General features: G+C 37.4%; 1 protein-coding gene across 1 annotated transcript in view; it reads right to left on the bottom strand.

The window, feature by feature from the left end:
• Nucleotides 1–16328, bottom strand: part of rab40c (RAB40c, member RAS oncogene family) — a 34524-nt gene that overhangs the window by 3570 nt on the left and 14626 nt on the right. Inside the window, exons 3-6 of the mRNA XM_073841284.1 lie at nt 16156–16216; nt 5870–5930; nt 5516–5593; nt 834–1056 (exon numbers count right to left, since the gene is read on the bottom strand). Coding sequence (XP_073697385.1) covers nt 834–1056; nt 5516–5593; nt 5870–5930; nt 16156–16216 — 423 coding nt within the window. The remainder of the gene's footprint in view (nt 1–833; nt 1057–5515; nt 5594–5869; nt 5931–16155; nt 16217–16328) is intronic.

Raw genomic sequence — 16328 nt, 5'->3', positions numbered from 1 at the left:
TTACATTTTAAAATGTTATTTAAATATTAAATAATTTATTCCTTTTACATGATCCTTCAGAAATCACTAATATAATATAATACACTATAATACACTATAATATAATATAATATAATATAATATAATATAAGCTAATATAGTGCTCAAGAAACATTTTATATTATTATTATTATAAAATCAGAGGAAACCATGATACATTTTTCAGGATTCTTTGAATAGAAAGCTCAAAACAATTTATTTGCAACAGAAATCTTCTGTAACCTTACAACTTTTTTGTAACATTATGAATGTCTGAAATGTTTGATCAAATAAATGCGTACTTGCTGATTATTTTTTTTAATAAAACAAAATCTTACATACCCCCAACCTTTGAAATGATAATATAATATAATATAATCTAATGTAATAATATAATATAATATTATTCTGCTGCTGCATGATCAGCCAAGGAGAGCCATAAAGAGTGTAAATCGCTTCCATTTTGAGAGGCATGTTGAAAGCGCTTCCCGTTCTTAGAACTGCAGGACGCTGCTTCTGCTAAACAGCTCATCTGGGCAACTGTGAGGTCTCATGGGAAAATCCCACATAATAGTGGAAACAGACAGAGAAAGAAGTGCTTCACTGAAAGCCTTCTGCCTCTAATTACGCGGCTGTGGACGACATGCAGTGTGGTTTTCTATGCTAATGGAAAGCTATGCTGATCATGCCAGTCTTCCTGCATCACCCCGAAGGTTGAAACCAAAGATTTACACATTATTTGTGGGATTATAGTGTAAAACAGCAGAAAGAATGGCACTTTTTTGCTACTTTTTTTTATTGATTTCAAGACTCACCTCTGTTGGGCCTCCAGAACTTCTCCATGCCATGCCTCATCAGCACGATGCGCGACAGTTCTGTAAATGACTCGATGACGTTGAAGTTGCAGAGGGGACTCACTTCGAAAAACGTCATGCCGTTCTTTTCTGCGTACGCCCGTGCCTGTTCGGTGGGGACCTGTCGCTTGAACGCCAGGTGCAGCCGGTTACCCACAAGAATACGGGGTACACCAGGTGCGTGCTGAGGAAAGACAAAGAGACAAGAAAGTGGGTTACAAAAGGGGGATGGGAGGACCAGAGAGAGGAGAACGAGGGAGATACACAGTCCTGTCAGACTGAGTGAATCTCAAACAGTGTCACAGCTGGCCTGTCTCATTTATTTATTCAATGAGGCCTGTCATATCTGTGCCTTTCCTGAGTCCACAGAGAAAAGAGCACTCACTCATCTCTATGAGCTGTACTGAGCAGCCGCAAGTGGGATCAAATAAAATCACAGTCAAGTCTCCAATCTTGAATCTCAAATAATGCTCTGAAAGGCATATCATAGAAGTTATTAGTTGATATCGCAAAGCCAATCATAAGGGTCAATTGTTTTAAAAATTGATTATCATTTTATCTCTGAAAGCTGTATAATGTACAGTTTGTTAGGATAGGCAGATAGAAAATATTTGTCAGAGATACAACTAATTTATTCAGCAAGGATGCATTAAATAGATCAACAACGACATGTATAATGTTAAAAAAAAAAAATTTCATTTTATATACAGTCAAGCCCAAATGGCAAATTCTGACTTAAAGTTACTTTAATTCAACCAGCAAGTTTTTTTTGACCAGAAATGACACAGGCTTCTCCCAAAAGATAGTAAGACGATGTACAAGAGGCATCATTGTGAAAAAAAAATATTTCTCAGCTTTATTTACATTTGAACAAAAAGTGGCATGTCCAAAATTATTCATACCCTTTGCAAACTGTCACAGTCTATGGGAAAATCCAAAGTTCTATACCATTCCAAATAGTCCAAGCTGTTCTAAAACATCTAAAGCACCTGAAAGAGTTGGAGCTCATCGCTAAAGATGAATGGGCAAAAATACCAGTGGAGACATGCAAAAAGCTGGTCAGCAATTATAGGAAGCGTTTGATTGCTGTAATAGCCAATGAAGGCTTTTTTATTTATTATTGAGAAGGGTATGAATAATTTTGGACATGACATGACTTTTTGTTCAAATGTAAATAAAACAGGAGTAATAATTTTTTTTCACAATGATGCCTCTTGTACATCATCTTATTCTCTTCTGGGTAGGGGTGCAACGGATCGCAGATGATCCGTGATCCGTACGGACCGGACTCCACGGTCCGGTACGCATGTGGTTCGCGGATTAACTGTTAAATTGAACCATCATAGAGTAAAAGGGTATAATTTGCACGTTTCGTCTCGCCAATTTAACCATTCAAACAGTTTAAACCGCTGCAGCAAAAGAGAACACGCGCGCTGTTTCTTTCTTTCTTTCTTTTTCTTTTTGTTTTTTTTTTACCGCTGCCGCACATACCTGAAGCGAGCACGCGCACAGAGAGAGAGAGACAGAGAGAGACGCGCGATTCAAACTGCGTGATTCACAGATTGATTCCTCTTTAAAACTTCTCTTAACATGCATACAAAGTTATGTTTAATACCCGTTTTGGTATTCTGGTAAACACAGTCGGTTGTGACTTCAGTGAACCGAAACAGCTGAGAAAGATGCGTGCCAGTAGCAGACGTGCATTAGGCCTTAAAGAGACAGCGTCCTATAAATACCTGCAGTGAGAAGCACTAGTTATTTTACAATTAAATATTACATTTCTGCACCTGAATACTAGTGTTATTGATTTTATTAGTAACTTTATGTTGTATTCATCTACACTTGTCATTTTTTAATTGACTTTATCAGTTCAGCTAGTAGTTTTTGCTGTGGATTAGAAGTACTTAAAGTTAGCATTCAGTAATTATTTAAAAAAAAAAAACTTTTTTTGTTTTGTTTGTTTTTTGCTGATCCGAAAAATGATCCGATCCGTGACTCTAAATCCGTGATATGATCCGAACCGTGAGTTTTGTGATCCGTTGCACCACTACTTCTGGGAGACGTCTGTGTAATTTCTAATAAAAAAAAAACTTTCTGGTTGAATAACTGGTTTGAACTAAGACAGGATTTGCCAGGGGTATGAATAATTTCGGGCTTGACTGTAAATGCTGTTTTTCTGAAAGTTTCCTGAAAAAAAAATATTAAAGGAGTAGTTCACTTTCAGAACAAAAATGTACAGATAATTTACTCACCCCCTTGTCATCCAGGATGTACATGTCTTTTTTTTTAGTCGATAAGAAATTATGTTTCTTGAGGAAAACATTTCAGAATTTCTTTCCATATAATGGACTTCAATGGTGCCCCCGAGTTTGAACTTCCAAAATGCAGTTTAAAAGCAGCTTCAAAGGGCTCTAAACGATCTCAGCCGAGGAAAAAGGGTCTTATCTAGCGAAACGATTGGTCATTTTTTACAAACTAACTATTTATGTACCTTTTTAACCTTGACAAATGCTTGTCTCGTCTATGTCTGCGTGAACTCTTCTCTGGTTCAAGACAGTTAGGCTATGTTGAAAAACTCTCATCTTGTTTTCTTCCCCTACTTCAAAATCGTCCCACAGTACATCTCTGCGTAAGTAACAACCCAGTGTTTAGAAAAGAGCAAAAGTGTTGAGCAACGAAGATCAAATGCCCTTTACCAAAAAAAAGGTAAAACAAAGATGTAGGACACTTTTGAAGTTGAAGAAAACGAGATGGGAGTTTTTCGACATACCCCAACTGTATTGACCCGAATTACACAGACTACGCATGCACATCGCAGCCGAGACAAGACAAGCATTTGAGTTTAAAAAGTATATAAATTGTCAATTTGTTTCAAAAATGGCCGATCATTTTGCCAGATAAGACGCTTCTTACTCCTCTGGGATCATTTAGAGCCCTTTGAAGCTGCATTTAGGTAGTTCAAACCTGGAGGCACCACTGAAGTGCACTATATGGAGATAATTCCCGAGATGTTTTCCGCAAATAAAATAATTTCTTTACGACTGAAGAAAGAAAGAAATCAACATCTTGGATCGCGAAGCGGTGAGTAAATTATCTGTAAATGTTTGTTCTGGAGGTGAACTAATCCTTTAAGCAGCACAACTTCTCAACTTTCAACGGCGGAAAATGTAAAGCTGTGATTTTCTAGGCCGATAAGATTAGGAACTACACTCCCATTCCGGCGTAATAGTCGAAGGAAGATAGGAAAATAGGAAGTTTGCTGTCGTAATATGGACGCAGCAGGCGCAGTAATATCACACAGCGCCTGAAATTAGTTTCCAGCTAGGTTAGCATTTGCACATGTGCTGTGTGATATTACTGCACCTGCTTCGGCCATATTACTGCAGCAAACTTCCTTGACTATTACGCCGGAATGGGAGTGTAGTTCCTAATCTTATCGGCCTAGAAGATCGCAGCTTTACATTTTCCGCCGGTCTTAGTACACGATACAACTACAGAAGAGTCAAGTTTTAAATAGGACAAATATCGAAACTCGTTGGTTGTTTTTGAACGTGATGCTATTGGTCTAATAGGATTCAATGATCTATGCTAAGCTATGCTAAAAGTGATATCGCCAGAACAGGAGAACGGCTGAATGGATTTCCTAATGATAAAACTCAATTTATTAACTCGGGGGTAGTTGGAGAATGAGCCTATTTCCAAAAAAAGTGGAGTGTTCCTTTAAATTGTAAAATGTTAATAGGTCGGCTGACTACCAGCGACCTTAAAAGTTTCCTCCCTGTGCTAATTTGAAGCTTACTGAGCAAAGCACTGCACCGTGCACCCTTCCGAAGCTCAGCAAGGTCAAAGCTCATTCTGTAATGAAATGACTCACTGTGAATCATCAGCTTAAGTCTGACTCAAGTAAATGCGCCAAAGTCAAAGCAGAGCCTCAAGTATTCTAATATTTACCAAAGCAGGTCAAAAGTCCTCAAGATTAAGTCTCTGGTGCCAACTAATACAACACGCTCTTTCTTTCTGTCATATGTGCGGTTTGTGCGTTTGGCAGCTCTTTGAGTGAAGAAATCTTCAGCCATGCAACAAACCCTCACTCCCTAAGCACAGATATCCACATGTATCCACTTAAATATACACAAGAACATACAATTCTCAAACAAGGAAGGAAGGAAGAGAGCGTAACAGAGTAGCCTAAAAGGAAGGGGGCTGTAGTAAGAGAGGACATCCTTTCTGGATATCAAACACCAACAGGAACAGGAGGAGGATTGTGACACTGTATGTTATGAATCTGGGTTCAACTTTGAGATATACACACCATCTGAGAGCTGAATAAATAAGCTTTTATTGATGTATGGTTTGTTAGGATGTGACAATATTTGGTTAAGTTACAACTATTTAAAAAATCTGAAATCTGAGGGTGCACAAAATTCTAAATATTGAGAAAATCACCTTTAAAGTTGTCCAAATAAAGTTTTCAGCAATGCATAACACCAATCAAAAATTATGTTTTGATACATTAACAGTAGGAAATCTACAAAATATGTTCATGGAACATGATCTCCATTTAATACCATACTATGTTTTGTTGGAATAGTCTACATGAGTGATCTCACTTCCTGTTATCTTAAGCAGCATCTTAATTTTACCTCATCAATCTCCCTGATCCAGCGGTCTATCCCGTCAAATGACCAGCGGTTAGTGATGTCATACACCAACAGGATCCCCTGTAGAGGACAAACAAACATGTATTGTTAGCCGGCATCCTGTTCACGCAGTGAAGAGGGATTTTAACAGCAATTACAGGACATGAACTGCACTCTGCAAAACAATTTCAACACACTCCAAGCCCACTAGTGCATTTTTTTTTAGATTTTTGAACACAACAGTATATAAACAAATTGGTACATCCTTGTAAGTTATGTAAACTGTATGTCACGTATGTCCATTTTTGCTTTAGCAATGAACAAACAGTGAAACTCGAACACTAAAAGTGCTTTTACCTGCGCTCCCCTGGAGTATGACCTGAAAATGGTGCAGAACCTGCCTTGTCCCGAAGTGTCCCTGAAAGCAAACAGACAAGTCAGGACAAAATCATGGAGCAAACAGCCTGTAAATACTACATCAGTTAAGCTTGACACATGAGATCTGTTTCAAAGCATTGTGAGCTTCCTTCACACACAGACAGTATTTTTAGGCATCATAAGTGCATTTATTATGCGAAACCTGTTCCAAAAGGTGGGCATCAAAATGATGCTTCCTTTTAAGTTACCTTCTTTTGGCCATAATTTCTTAGCAAAGAAGGCAAAACCAGAATGTACTGTGACAACCTCTGCGAAAAATGATTCAAAATCTTCAATAAAAATACATTGTTTGTGTGCTATACTTTCCTTCGCTTTTAAAGGATTAGTTCACTTTCAGAACAAGAAAATTACAGATAATGTACTCACTCCCTTGTCATCCAAGATGTTTATGTCTTTCTTTCTTCAGTCGTAAAGAAATTATGTTTTTTGAGGAAAACATTTAAGGATTTCTCTCCATATAATGGATTAGAAATCATAGAAATATAATAGATAGAAATTAGTATGATGCCCCCAAATTTGAACTTCCAAAACGATCCCAGCCAAGGAAGAAGGGTCTTATCTAGCTAAACGATAGGCTATTTTCGAAACAAATTAACAACTTATATACTTTTTTAACCTCAAATGCTAGTCTTGTCTCGTCTCTGCGATGCGCATGCATAGTCTGTGTGATCCGGGTCAATACAGTTAGGGTATGTCGAAAAACTCCCATCTCGTTTTCTTCCCCAACTTCAAAACTTCATAAATAACCGATTGTTTCGCTAGATAAGACCCTTCTTTCTCAGCTGGGATCATTTAGGGCCCTTTGACGCATTTAAACTGCCTTTTGGAAGTTCAAACTTGGGGGCACCATACATATCTATTATATGGAGAGAAATCCTGAAATGTTTTCCTCCAAAAACATAATTTCTTTATTACTTAGTACTACTACTACTTATTAGAAAGAAAGACATGAACATCTTTGATGACTAGAAGGTGAGTACATTATCTGAAAATGTTTGTTCTGAAAGTGAACCAATCCTTTAAGTGTATCGCATTAACTTAACAACATGCTAGCATCAAACTAATGCTCCATGCCTTCGCACTATACACCACCAGTCAAAAGTTTTTGAACTGTAAGAGTTTTTTTTTTTTTTTTTTAAAGGCTATCTGCTCAACAAGCCTGCATTTATTCGATCCAAAATACAGCAAAAGCAGTAATATTGTGAAATAGTTTACTATTTAAAATAACTGCTTTCGATTTGAATATATTTTAAAATCTTTTGAGATGTCTATTTATCAAAGAAACCTGAAAACCTGCTGTTTTCAACATGATAATAATGTTTTTTGAGCAGCAAATCAGAATAGAATGATTTCTTTAAAAACATTAAAAATCTTACTGTTCAAAAACTTTTGACTGGGAGTGTATGTGTAGCACTGAGAGTTACTGCCTATGAAAAGCATTCCAAATCGGTCACTTAAGTGGTTCTATTTCAGTTACGATGCTCCCTTAAAAGGCAGCTGCCTAGTAGGCAGTAAATAGATAGGTGGCTCACTATTATTTCGAAACAAAGCTATGTGTTTGAAATCCACACTGTTTTGGATGCTGTGCTGAGTTTAGAGTTAACCCAAATACAAGATGACTCAGGCACTTGTGTTGGCGTCACAGGCCAGAAAAACGAGTTTTCCACTGTGGCACGTCCGCACCCAAATAACCTTTCCAGCTGCCTACACTCTCTATCTATGAGAACTTTCTAACACAGTTAAGTTGGTGTGTAATAGGATGGAAAGTGTTAAATAAATTTGCATAAACAAGTGCAAAGTGGCAGCTGCATTTTTGAAGTTGTGGGACTGAGCCCACACTTGGGAAAGCTGTTTAGTGCTGCGCTTCCACAGTCACATCAGAGAGCTCATCAAACATACCTGTGATCTCTGAAATGTGCATTAGCAAAGATAGATTAAAGTAGGTTGAGATTAAAGCCCAGTGGGGAGACTCTATAAGAACTATTCAGTAAGAAGCCCAATTACTATAAAGCATTACATTATACAGCCCTGCACATGGGAATTTCCTCAAGGGTTTCGAGAATTGCCCCTCAGGCACTTACCACACTGCGTGTTAACACTAATGAGCTTGTTGTTTGTCTTCATAATGTGTAATTCTGCTGTCTTATACTCCAATGCCTTCCTGATTAGGAAACTTTTCTTTCTCTCTAGGGAAGTGACTAAATGCTTTATGGATGTATAACAGAGAGTGGGCTCGAGACGTCATAGCCTTCTTCAGTTAATGGAACGTTTACTTGATGATTTATGAGATACAGGGCGGTAATGGTACACATTTGTGCTGATAATTTTTAGATATCAGTACTTTTTTCAAATTCAGTACATTTTATCAGGAAATTTAGTTCAAATAGCAGCGCAGTGCTTCCTCTTTATTACTACTTATAGCACAAAATACATGTTGAAATAAACAGTACAACTTAATAAAATGTAGCATGTCCAATTTATTCACTCAATTAGTGTTTCAACTGCGGAAAGGAATCAATAAAACGCCTTGTAAACAATACATCAATAGGTTCACAGCTCCTCAGTTCGTGAGAGAAATTAAGTCTAAAGAAGAGCATTTTGCTAAATATATGCACTATATTAGCATTTATATTTATTATATTTTGTTTAACCTGTTAGTAGCTGGGTTTCCATCCAAAGTTGTGAATTTAACCTATGCGCAAACTGGAATATATACTGGAATATATTTACGAATAAGCACTTTCCACAACGAGTGGAAAGATAAAGATAACAATCATCACTTCCTGATAAAATGGCAATGAATATCACTAAGAAAAGTTGGAGAAGCAACTCAATATAATAATTGTCATATATATAAAAAAAAGTGAGCCTCAGAGTGAGCAGATGAAACACAATAAATGCGGCCACTGATTTTGGAGAATGGTGCCCTGCTGTTTGGGAACGCAGTCATGTAAGACAGTTCTAGGAGGCAATTAGACAAATGCTTTACTCTGGCATTTCAGAATGACCATAACATTTCAGATTCTGTGCAACGAGATCAGTCCGCTGGTTAGGCAGGTTATGATGTCCTATAGGGCAAAGTCACAAGACTTTTTTTTGATACGCATGGAGAATTTTTCAGCACATGCATTTCCTATTATTTGCATGAACTCTTTTTTGCATGTCAAAAATTGAGCGTAAAACCTTTTTTGCAAAAGGATTTTCTTTTGAAATTTGACATTTTGCAAAAAGAAAATCTGCAGGTATGGCCTTGTTTAGGGATCTGTGCCTTTGTGCATACGGACATCTAACTGCTAAGTAGGGATTGTGTTTTTCAGGAATAGTTGGCATCCTTAACTTACAGAGGAAGGAAGGTCAGGGAAAAATCTGTAGATGGAAAAATCTGCATAAATTTTTCTTCTTTCTACTTGTTACTTTGCACTTTGTTAGAAAACGTGCTTCATTCAAGCTATCTAAGGTATCTAATATTTTGATACTTCATATCCATGATCTAAATATTCTTAAGAATTAAACATTTTGTGTGTAGGCTTTCTTGCATTATTATGCTGTTATATTATGATTATTATTTATTCAGAGGCATAAAATGGTCTTAAAATGACAATAATAGAAGGGGCGCTAGAGGGACCTCGAAGAAGATGGCCGCATAATCTGTTAGCTCCGTGCCAGTTCCCTTTTTTCTAATTTATCTTTTAGTTAATTTGAAGTCAATCGCTCTTACATTAAACAGCAATGTCCGAGATCAAAGAATCACGAGAGTTTCCACTCTTCGCTTCCTCTCGGCCTTCCAGAGCTGCAAAAAAAAAGCAGGCCGAGGCGGAGGAGGCCTTGTCAGACCAACCTGACGCCATGCTGACCGAAATTCGCTCGCTGGGAGCCAGCCTGGGCAATATCGATGGCAGACTGAGTGCAATCGATAGTCGCTTGGACAATATTTCTACTTCAGTTGTCGCAATACAGGAATCCCTTTCTAATTTAACCGGTAGAGTGGCGTCCAACGAGTCACGACTAACCGAGGCAGAAGCAAGAATCTCCTCTGCTGAAGATGCCATGTTATCGCAGGAAAGAAGAATCACGTCTCAGGACAAAGATCTATCATTACTTAGAGCCAAAATAGACGACTTGGAGAACCGAGGCAGGCGGAAAAACCTGAGGATCGTCGGCCTCCCTGAGAAAGCTGAAGGTTCTGACCCTATTGCGCAATATTTGACAAGGATGTTGCCGAAATGGCTGGACCTTACTCCTGAAACACACTTTGAGATTGAACGAGCTCACAGGTCTCTCGGCCCGGTGCCGGGAGCAAACCATGCTCCACGAAGTGTTTTAGTGCGATTCTTGCGCTATGTGGACAAAGAGTTGATACTGCAAGCAGCGCGGAAAAAACGGTACATCTGCCACGAAGGGATTCAACTGCGCTTCTTTCAAGACGTATCCGCCGAGGTGCTGAAGAAACGCCGGGAGTTCGACGATGTCAGGAAGAAACTGTCTGCCTGTGACATGTTTAGAGGCTTTGCTTACCCTGCCAAACTTCGTTGCCTTCACGGAACTCGGATGCATCTTTTTTCTTCCCCAGCCGAAGTCGTGGAGTTTATGAAAACATTGGAAGATAAGTAATGCCAGAAGGGTAACGTTTACAATAGATACAAGTATGTTAAACTGAAAGCTGTTGATTCTGTTATAGACTTTCTTTTATTGCGTTGACTCTTAACAATAATCCGAGGACGTTTTATTTTGAAAATGGATATGTGGCCAGGATATAGATTTTTTTATTTTATTTTATTTTTTTTGTGTGTGTGGGCGGATCGCTGGCCAAACGTTTAACCCTCGGATATTGGATCTACGGGAAGGGAACTGGTCTGTAGCGCTTGCGCGCCCCCTATGGGTATAACTCTGTATTGCTACTTGGTATGGGCTGTTACCACCTTATGCTCGGTGCCGGTCGGGTACAGTAACCTAAGTTTAGTCTCTCGGGGTGTGCCTCGTCGTTTGGGGACGAGGCTGGAGGGCAGGGGGAGGGGGTGTTGGGTTCAATATGTCATGTTTTGTGTTCTAAAATACAAAAATCTTTCTTGTCGGTCTTATGTATGTTTTAGGTTTGATGCAGTCTTAAACTTACAGCTTTTTTTGTTTTTACTTTTCTCTGTTTCATGACTATGTACAATACGACCAGGGTTATTACATGGAATGTTAAAGGGCTAGGACATGTGATTAAGAGGAAAAAAATATTAACCTATCTGAAAAAACAAAAAGCTACTATCGCTATGCTACAAGAGACACATTTATCTGACTCAGAACACATAAAATTAAAACGGGATTGGGTTGGACAGATATTCTTTTCATCGTGTAAAGCAAACACCAGGAAGAGAGGTACAATTATTTTAATCAGTAGGCATTTCCCTTTTATTCTAGAGCACCAGATTAACGATCCAGATGGGAGATATGTGTTAATCACAGGCACAGTATATGGGCAATCTATCACTTTACTTAATGTTTATGCTCCAAACGAGGATTCCCCTGAATTTATATCTAAAGTCGTACTTTTGTTTAATCAGTACTGCAATGGCTTGGGACTTTGTGCTGGTGACTTTAACTGTGTCATGGACCAAAAAATGGATAAATCCACTTCAGAAACACTCACTCACCCTAGAGCATCTATGGTCCTCAAGGAACTTTGTAACGAGTCTGGAATCTCTGATGTTTGGAGAGAATTTAACGGGAGAAGTAAAGAATACACTTTTTATTCTAACCCCCATAGCTCGTATTCTCGTTTAGATTACATTCTGATCCCCATTCAATATCTTCATACAGTATCTGCATGTCAAATTGGCTCAATTGTTTTGTCTGACCATGCTCCAGTCTACTCAGACATGACGCTAAGCGTACACAGGACCACAAGGGTCTGGAGATTTAATTCTTCTATGTTGAATGATTCACCGTTTTGCGATTCAGTTCGGGAAGGGCTAAAAAATTATTGGATAGACAATGAAAATTCGCCGGTATCATCTGCAACTATTTGGGATGCTGCTAAAGCTACCATTAGAGGGCATATTATATCTTATACTTCTGCGTACAAACGAACTTGGTATAGAAAAAGACAGGAGCTAGAAAATGAAGTAAAGAGACTGGAATGTCTACATAGTACAGCCCCTACTCAAACAAATTGGGCCCAATTATGTCGAGCCAGAGCAGAACTTAATTTGGACCACACAAACCACATTAAAAAACTTATTTTCTTTTCAAAACAAAAGTACTATGAATACGCAAATAAACCTAATAGATTATTAGCCCATCTAATTAAAAAAACACAGAATGAGAGAACAATTAAATCAATGAAGACGCCAGATGCCTCAATTACATACAATGCTGCTCAAATTAATAAATTATTCAGAAACTTTTACAAAACATTATATAAATCACAAGTTACTGCTGGACAATCTGATATTACTGAATTCTTAGACAGAATTCCTCTCTCAACTATTTCTGATGAAGATAGGACGTTTTTGGATTCACCTTTGTCACCAGAAGAAGTTTTTAGCGCAATCCTTTCTATGCCCTCGAATAAATCTCCAGGCCCGGACGGATTCCCCTGTGAATTTTACAAAAAATTTTGGCCAGAACTCTCTCCTATTTTAATACCCGCCCTCCAAAATTTATTAGATCGTGGAATGGCTCCTGAGTCATGGAAAACAGCATCTATTTGTTTAATCCCTAAAAAAGACAAAGATCTTCAAGAATGTGCCTCTTACAGACCGATAAGTCTTCTGAATACCGATTACAAAATTCTTGCTAAGATACTTGCTCGCAGACTTGAAACTGTGTTACCACAAGTCATTAAGCCAGACCAGACAGGATTCATAAAATCACGTTTTGGCACAGACAATATCCGTCGACTCCTAAATATTATAAATTCAATACAAGCATGTAAAACTCCATCCCTTATTATTTCCCTTGACGCAGAAAAAGCCTTCGACCGAGTCGAATGGAAATTTCTTTTTGCCACCCTTAAAAGATTTAATCTCGGTCCCAAATTCATTGATTTGATCAAATTGCTTTATGCTAGCCCTCAAGCTACTGTGACTACGAATGGCCTGACCTCAAAACCCTTTGACATAGAAAGAGGCACAAGACAGGGGTGCCCTCTTTCACCCCTGCTCTTCGCCCTTGTAATTGAGCCACTAGCTGAATCGATAAGACAATGTCAACATCTTGTTGGAATAACGGTAGGAGACGAAGAACATCGGATTTCTTTATACGCAGATGATGTGCTGCTATATATTTCTGAACCAGATAGGTCAATCCCTGCGTTATTAAATTGTATTTCAGATTATAGTATTTTATCCGGATATAAAATTAACCTGTCAAAATCTATGGCACTCTCTTTCCATATACCTAATCTACTCGATCTTTCATCCCTTTCACCCTTTAAAATTACTTCTGTTGGTTTTAAATATCTTGGCATATTTATTACACCAATACTTAAGGATTTATTTAAAGAAAATTACGTTCCTCTTTTTGAAGCTATTAAAAAAGACCTTAACACGTGGAGGACACTTCCTATTTCTTTTTTGGGTAGGATTAATGTGATTAGAATGAATATTCTCCCTAAATTTTTATATTTATTTCAATCTCTTCCTTGTTATTTACCTAATACTTTTTTTAAAGACATTAATAAGCACTTTTCTAAATTTATCTGGAACCATAAAATGCCCAGAATTAATCTTAACAAATTAATGAAACCAAGAGAAATGGGAGGAGTCGCTTTACCAAATTTACAACTTTACTTTTGGTCAGCACAGGTAAAACACATGGTCAGCTGGTACAGCGAAAGAACAGACTCTAGATGGTTCAATATGGAGGCATCAGCCTGTGCTCCTCTCCCAATAAAATTCCTACCTTTTATTATAAATATTAAAAAACTTGAATGCACTTCAACAAATTTCATCATCTCAAATACTCTTTTGACATGGGGAGACATAAAAAAATATTTTCAAATTCCAGCTAATACAACTTTGTTTTCACCTATTGCTTTTAATCCTGATTTCCCTGTATCCTTACAAAATATTGGCCTTTCAGATTGGTCTAAGCTAGGGATTCTAAAGTTATCGTGCCTCTTTACAGGCAGTACATTTAAATCTTTCCAAGAAATTTCTAGCCAATATAACATACCACAATCTAATTTTTTTAAATACCTTCAGCTGCGTCATTTCATAAAATCTTTGTCTGATAAGGGTAAATTGAGATTTGAACTTGCTGCCATAGAGCAAATTGTAACAAGCAGTTTTTCCAAGGGGTTAATATCCAAAATATACAGAGCTCTATCTTATTCATGTAAATCTTCTTTCAAGAGCTTAAAGAGTGTATGGGAAAAAGATTTAGGTCACGAAATTGAAGATACAGATTGGTCTGAAATATGTAACAATTTGTTCTCTAAATGTACTTCATTGGGTATTCATGAACTTAATTATAAATTCATTAACAGAGTCTATCTTACACCTTTACGTCTGAAAAAGATTTACAGAAACTCTTCTGATCTTTGTTTTAACTGTAAAAAATGTAAAGGAACATTCCTTCACTGTTTTTGGTATTGTGACAAAATCATTTCTTTTTGGAAGAAAGTACATTATTTTCTACAAAGGCTCTTTAAGTTAAAACTGTGTTTTTCTCTGGAATTTTATTTGTTATATGGTGGAGTAGAGAATGTACTGGACTCCCACACCAAACACTTGTTTCTAATTTTGGTTTATCTAGCAAAGAAATGCATACTTTTATTGTGGTCATCTCCTCAGGTACCATCTTTTAAAATGTGGTTGTCTCAAGCATGTACACTATTTCCACTCGAGAAACTTACCTATGATATGCATCAAAAGTCTGAGGATTTTTGGCAGTTATGGACACCTTTTTGGCGCTGCATTAATAATTTCTCTTGACTCTGTATTTCATGGTGCATATTTAGTCCCTAGCCTGATTGTGTTAATTTGTTTGTTTGTATATTTTCCATTATAGCTGTATAGCTGAGACTGTACTTGTATGTGCATGTGTATTGAAATAACCGACAATAAAAAAAAAAAAAAAAAAAAAAAAAAAAAAAAAAAAAAAAAAAAAAAAATGACAATAATAATATCGCTTATTGCAATTATTTCTGGGGCAACAAAAGGTTTTCGTGACAGGCCTATGCTCTGTAAATTATTATATTACAAGAACAAACTAGAGCAGAAACATTTTATAAGATTTCCATTTAGATTTTTTTAAAATAAATTTTACATTTATCTGAGCTTTTACAAGTAATGTCTTATGTTAATTATTAATATTATTACATATTCTTATTGTTATTATTATTATTATTATTATTATTATATACGTTTTTTTATTGCACCATGAGACTGTCACATCTAATTTTTCCTGATGATTGGGAAAGAACAGAACTCATATCCGCAAGGTTGATGAACATGGAAATGGATTTTTTATTTTGCAAACCAAATTTCCGTCTGTCTCTGTGTTTATTTTCATTGCAATTGCAACGCCTGCTGTCTGTGAAATGAAGCCTTATTATAACACAACTCAAAGGTGCAATATGTAATATTGACAGCTAGCGGCTGAAATGGGTGCAGTCTAAATTCAAAATATTGTTTCTCCCGCCCCCTCCTCAGACGCAACGCTAACGTGGGTTGTCAGGTTGAGGGGACACAACAATGAGCACAACTGACAGAGGAAGACGACAAGCCTTACACTGTAAACTGAAGAGTTGATTTATCTGCATTTTATTATGCCTGTAGACATAGAGCTTTTCAGTTGGATGCTGTTTTTTTTAATTTTAGATCAGGTAGAATGTGCAATCTTTGACCCAGTTCATTTGCTGCCGTCCATGGCTGCATTACGATGTGTTTTCTGCCAACTGGCAACCCAGACTCTCAAAATATTATTGGGTAAACCGGCAGTGGGCGAATCACAAAGACCAAAACAAAAACAGACATTCTGACACGGAATGCACATTTTCAAAATAGAATAGCTGGCTCTAGCATTGTTTTTCGGAGAAACAAGTCTGTGACCTTAACATGTTTCCTAAATATCTGCAAAAGTACTAGTGTTTTTATGCTTTAGTGCAGTCAAAAAATAACATACAGCACCTTTAAGACTACTTTTGCTTTTAGCAGGTAATGCATTGTTCTGTCTTGAGGGGAACAAAAAGACAGGAGTTGTGATCCACTTACCAAAGCTCTAGTTTCACTCTCCGCCCGTCCAACAGGATCGTGGTGGTCTTGTAGTCGATTCCTGCAGAATGAGAGACAGAGAACACTTAGATAAGACACGTACCTGTCTGTCTGCCATCAGATATCACACAAGGTTGTCTACTGAAAAGAAAACACTCTAGACAGGATCGGGA

This window comes from Garra rufa, chromosome 1 (genome assembly GCF_049309525.1).
Source record: "Garra rufa chromosome 1, GarRuf1.0, whole genome shotgun sequence".
In the NCBI taxonomy this organism is placed as follows: domain Eukaryota; kingdom Metazoa; phylum Chordata; class Actinopteri; order Cypriniformes; family Cyprinidae; genus Garra; species Garra rufa.
This window is presented reverse-complemented; position numbering and strand designations above follow the sequence as displayed.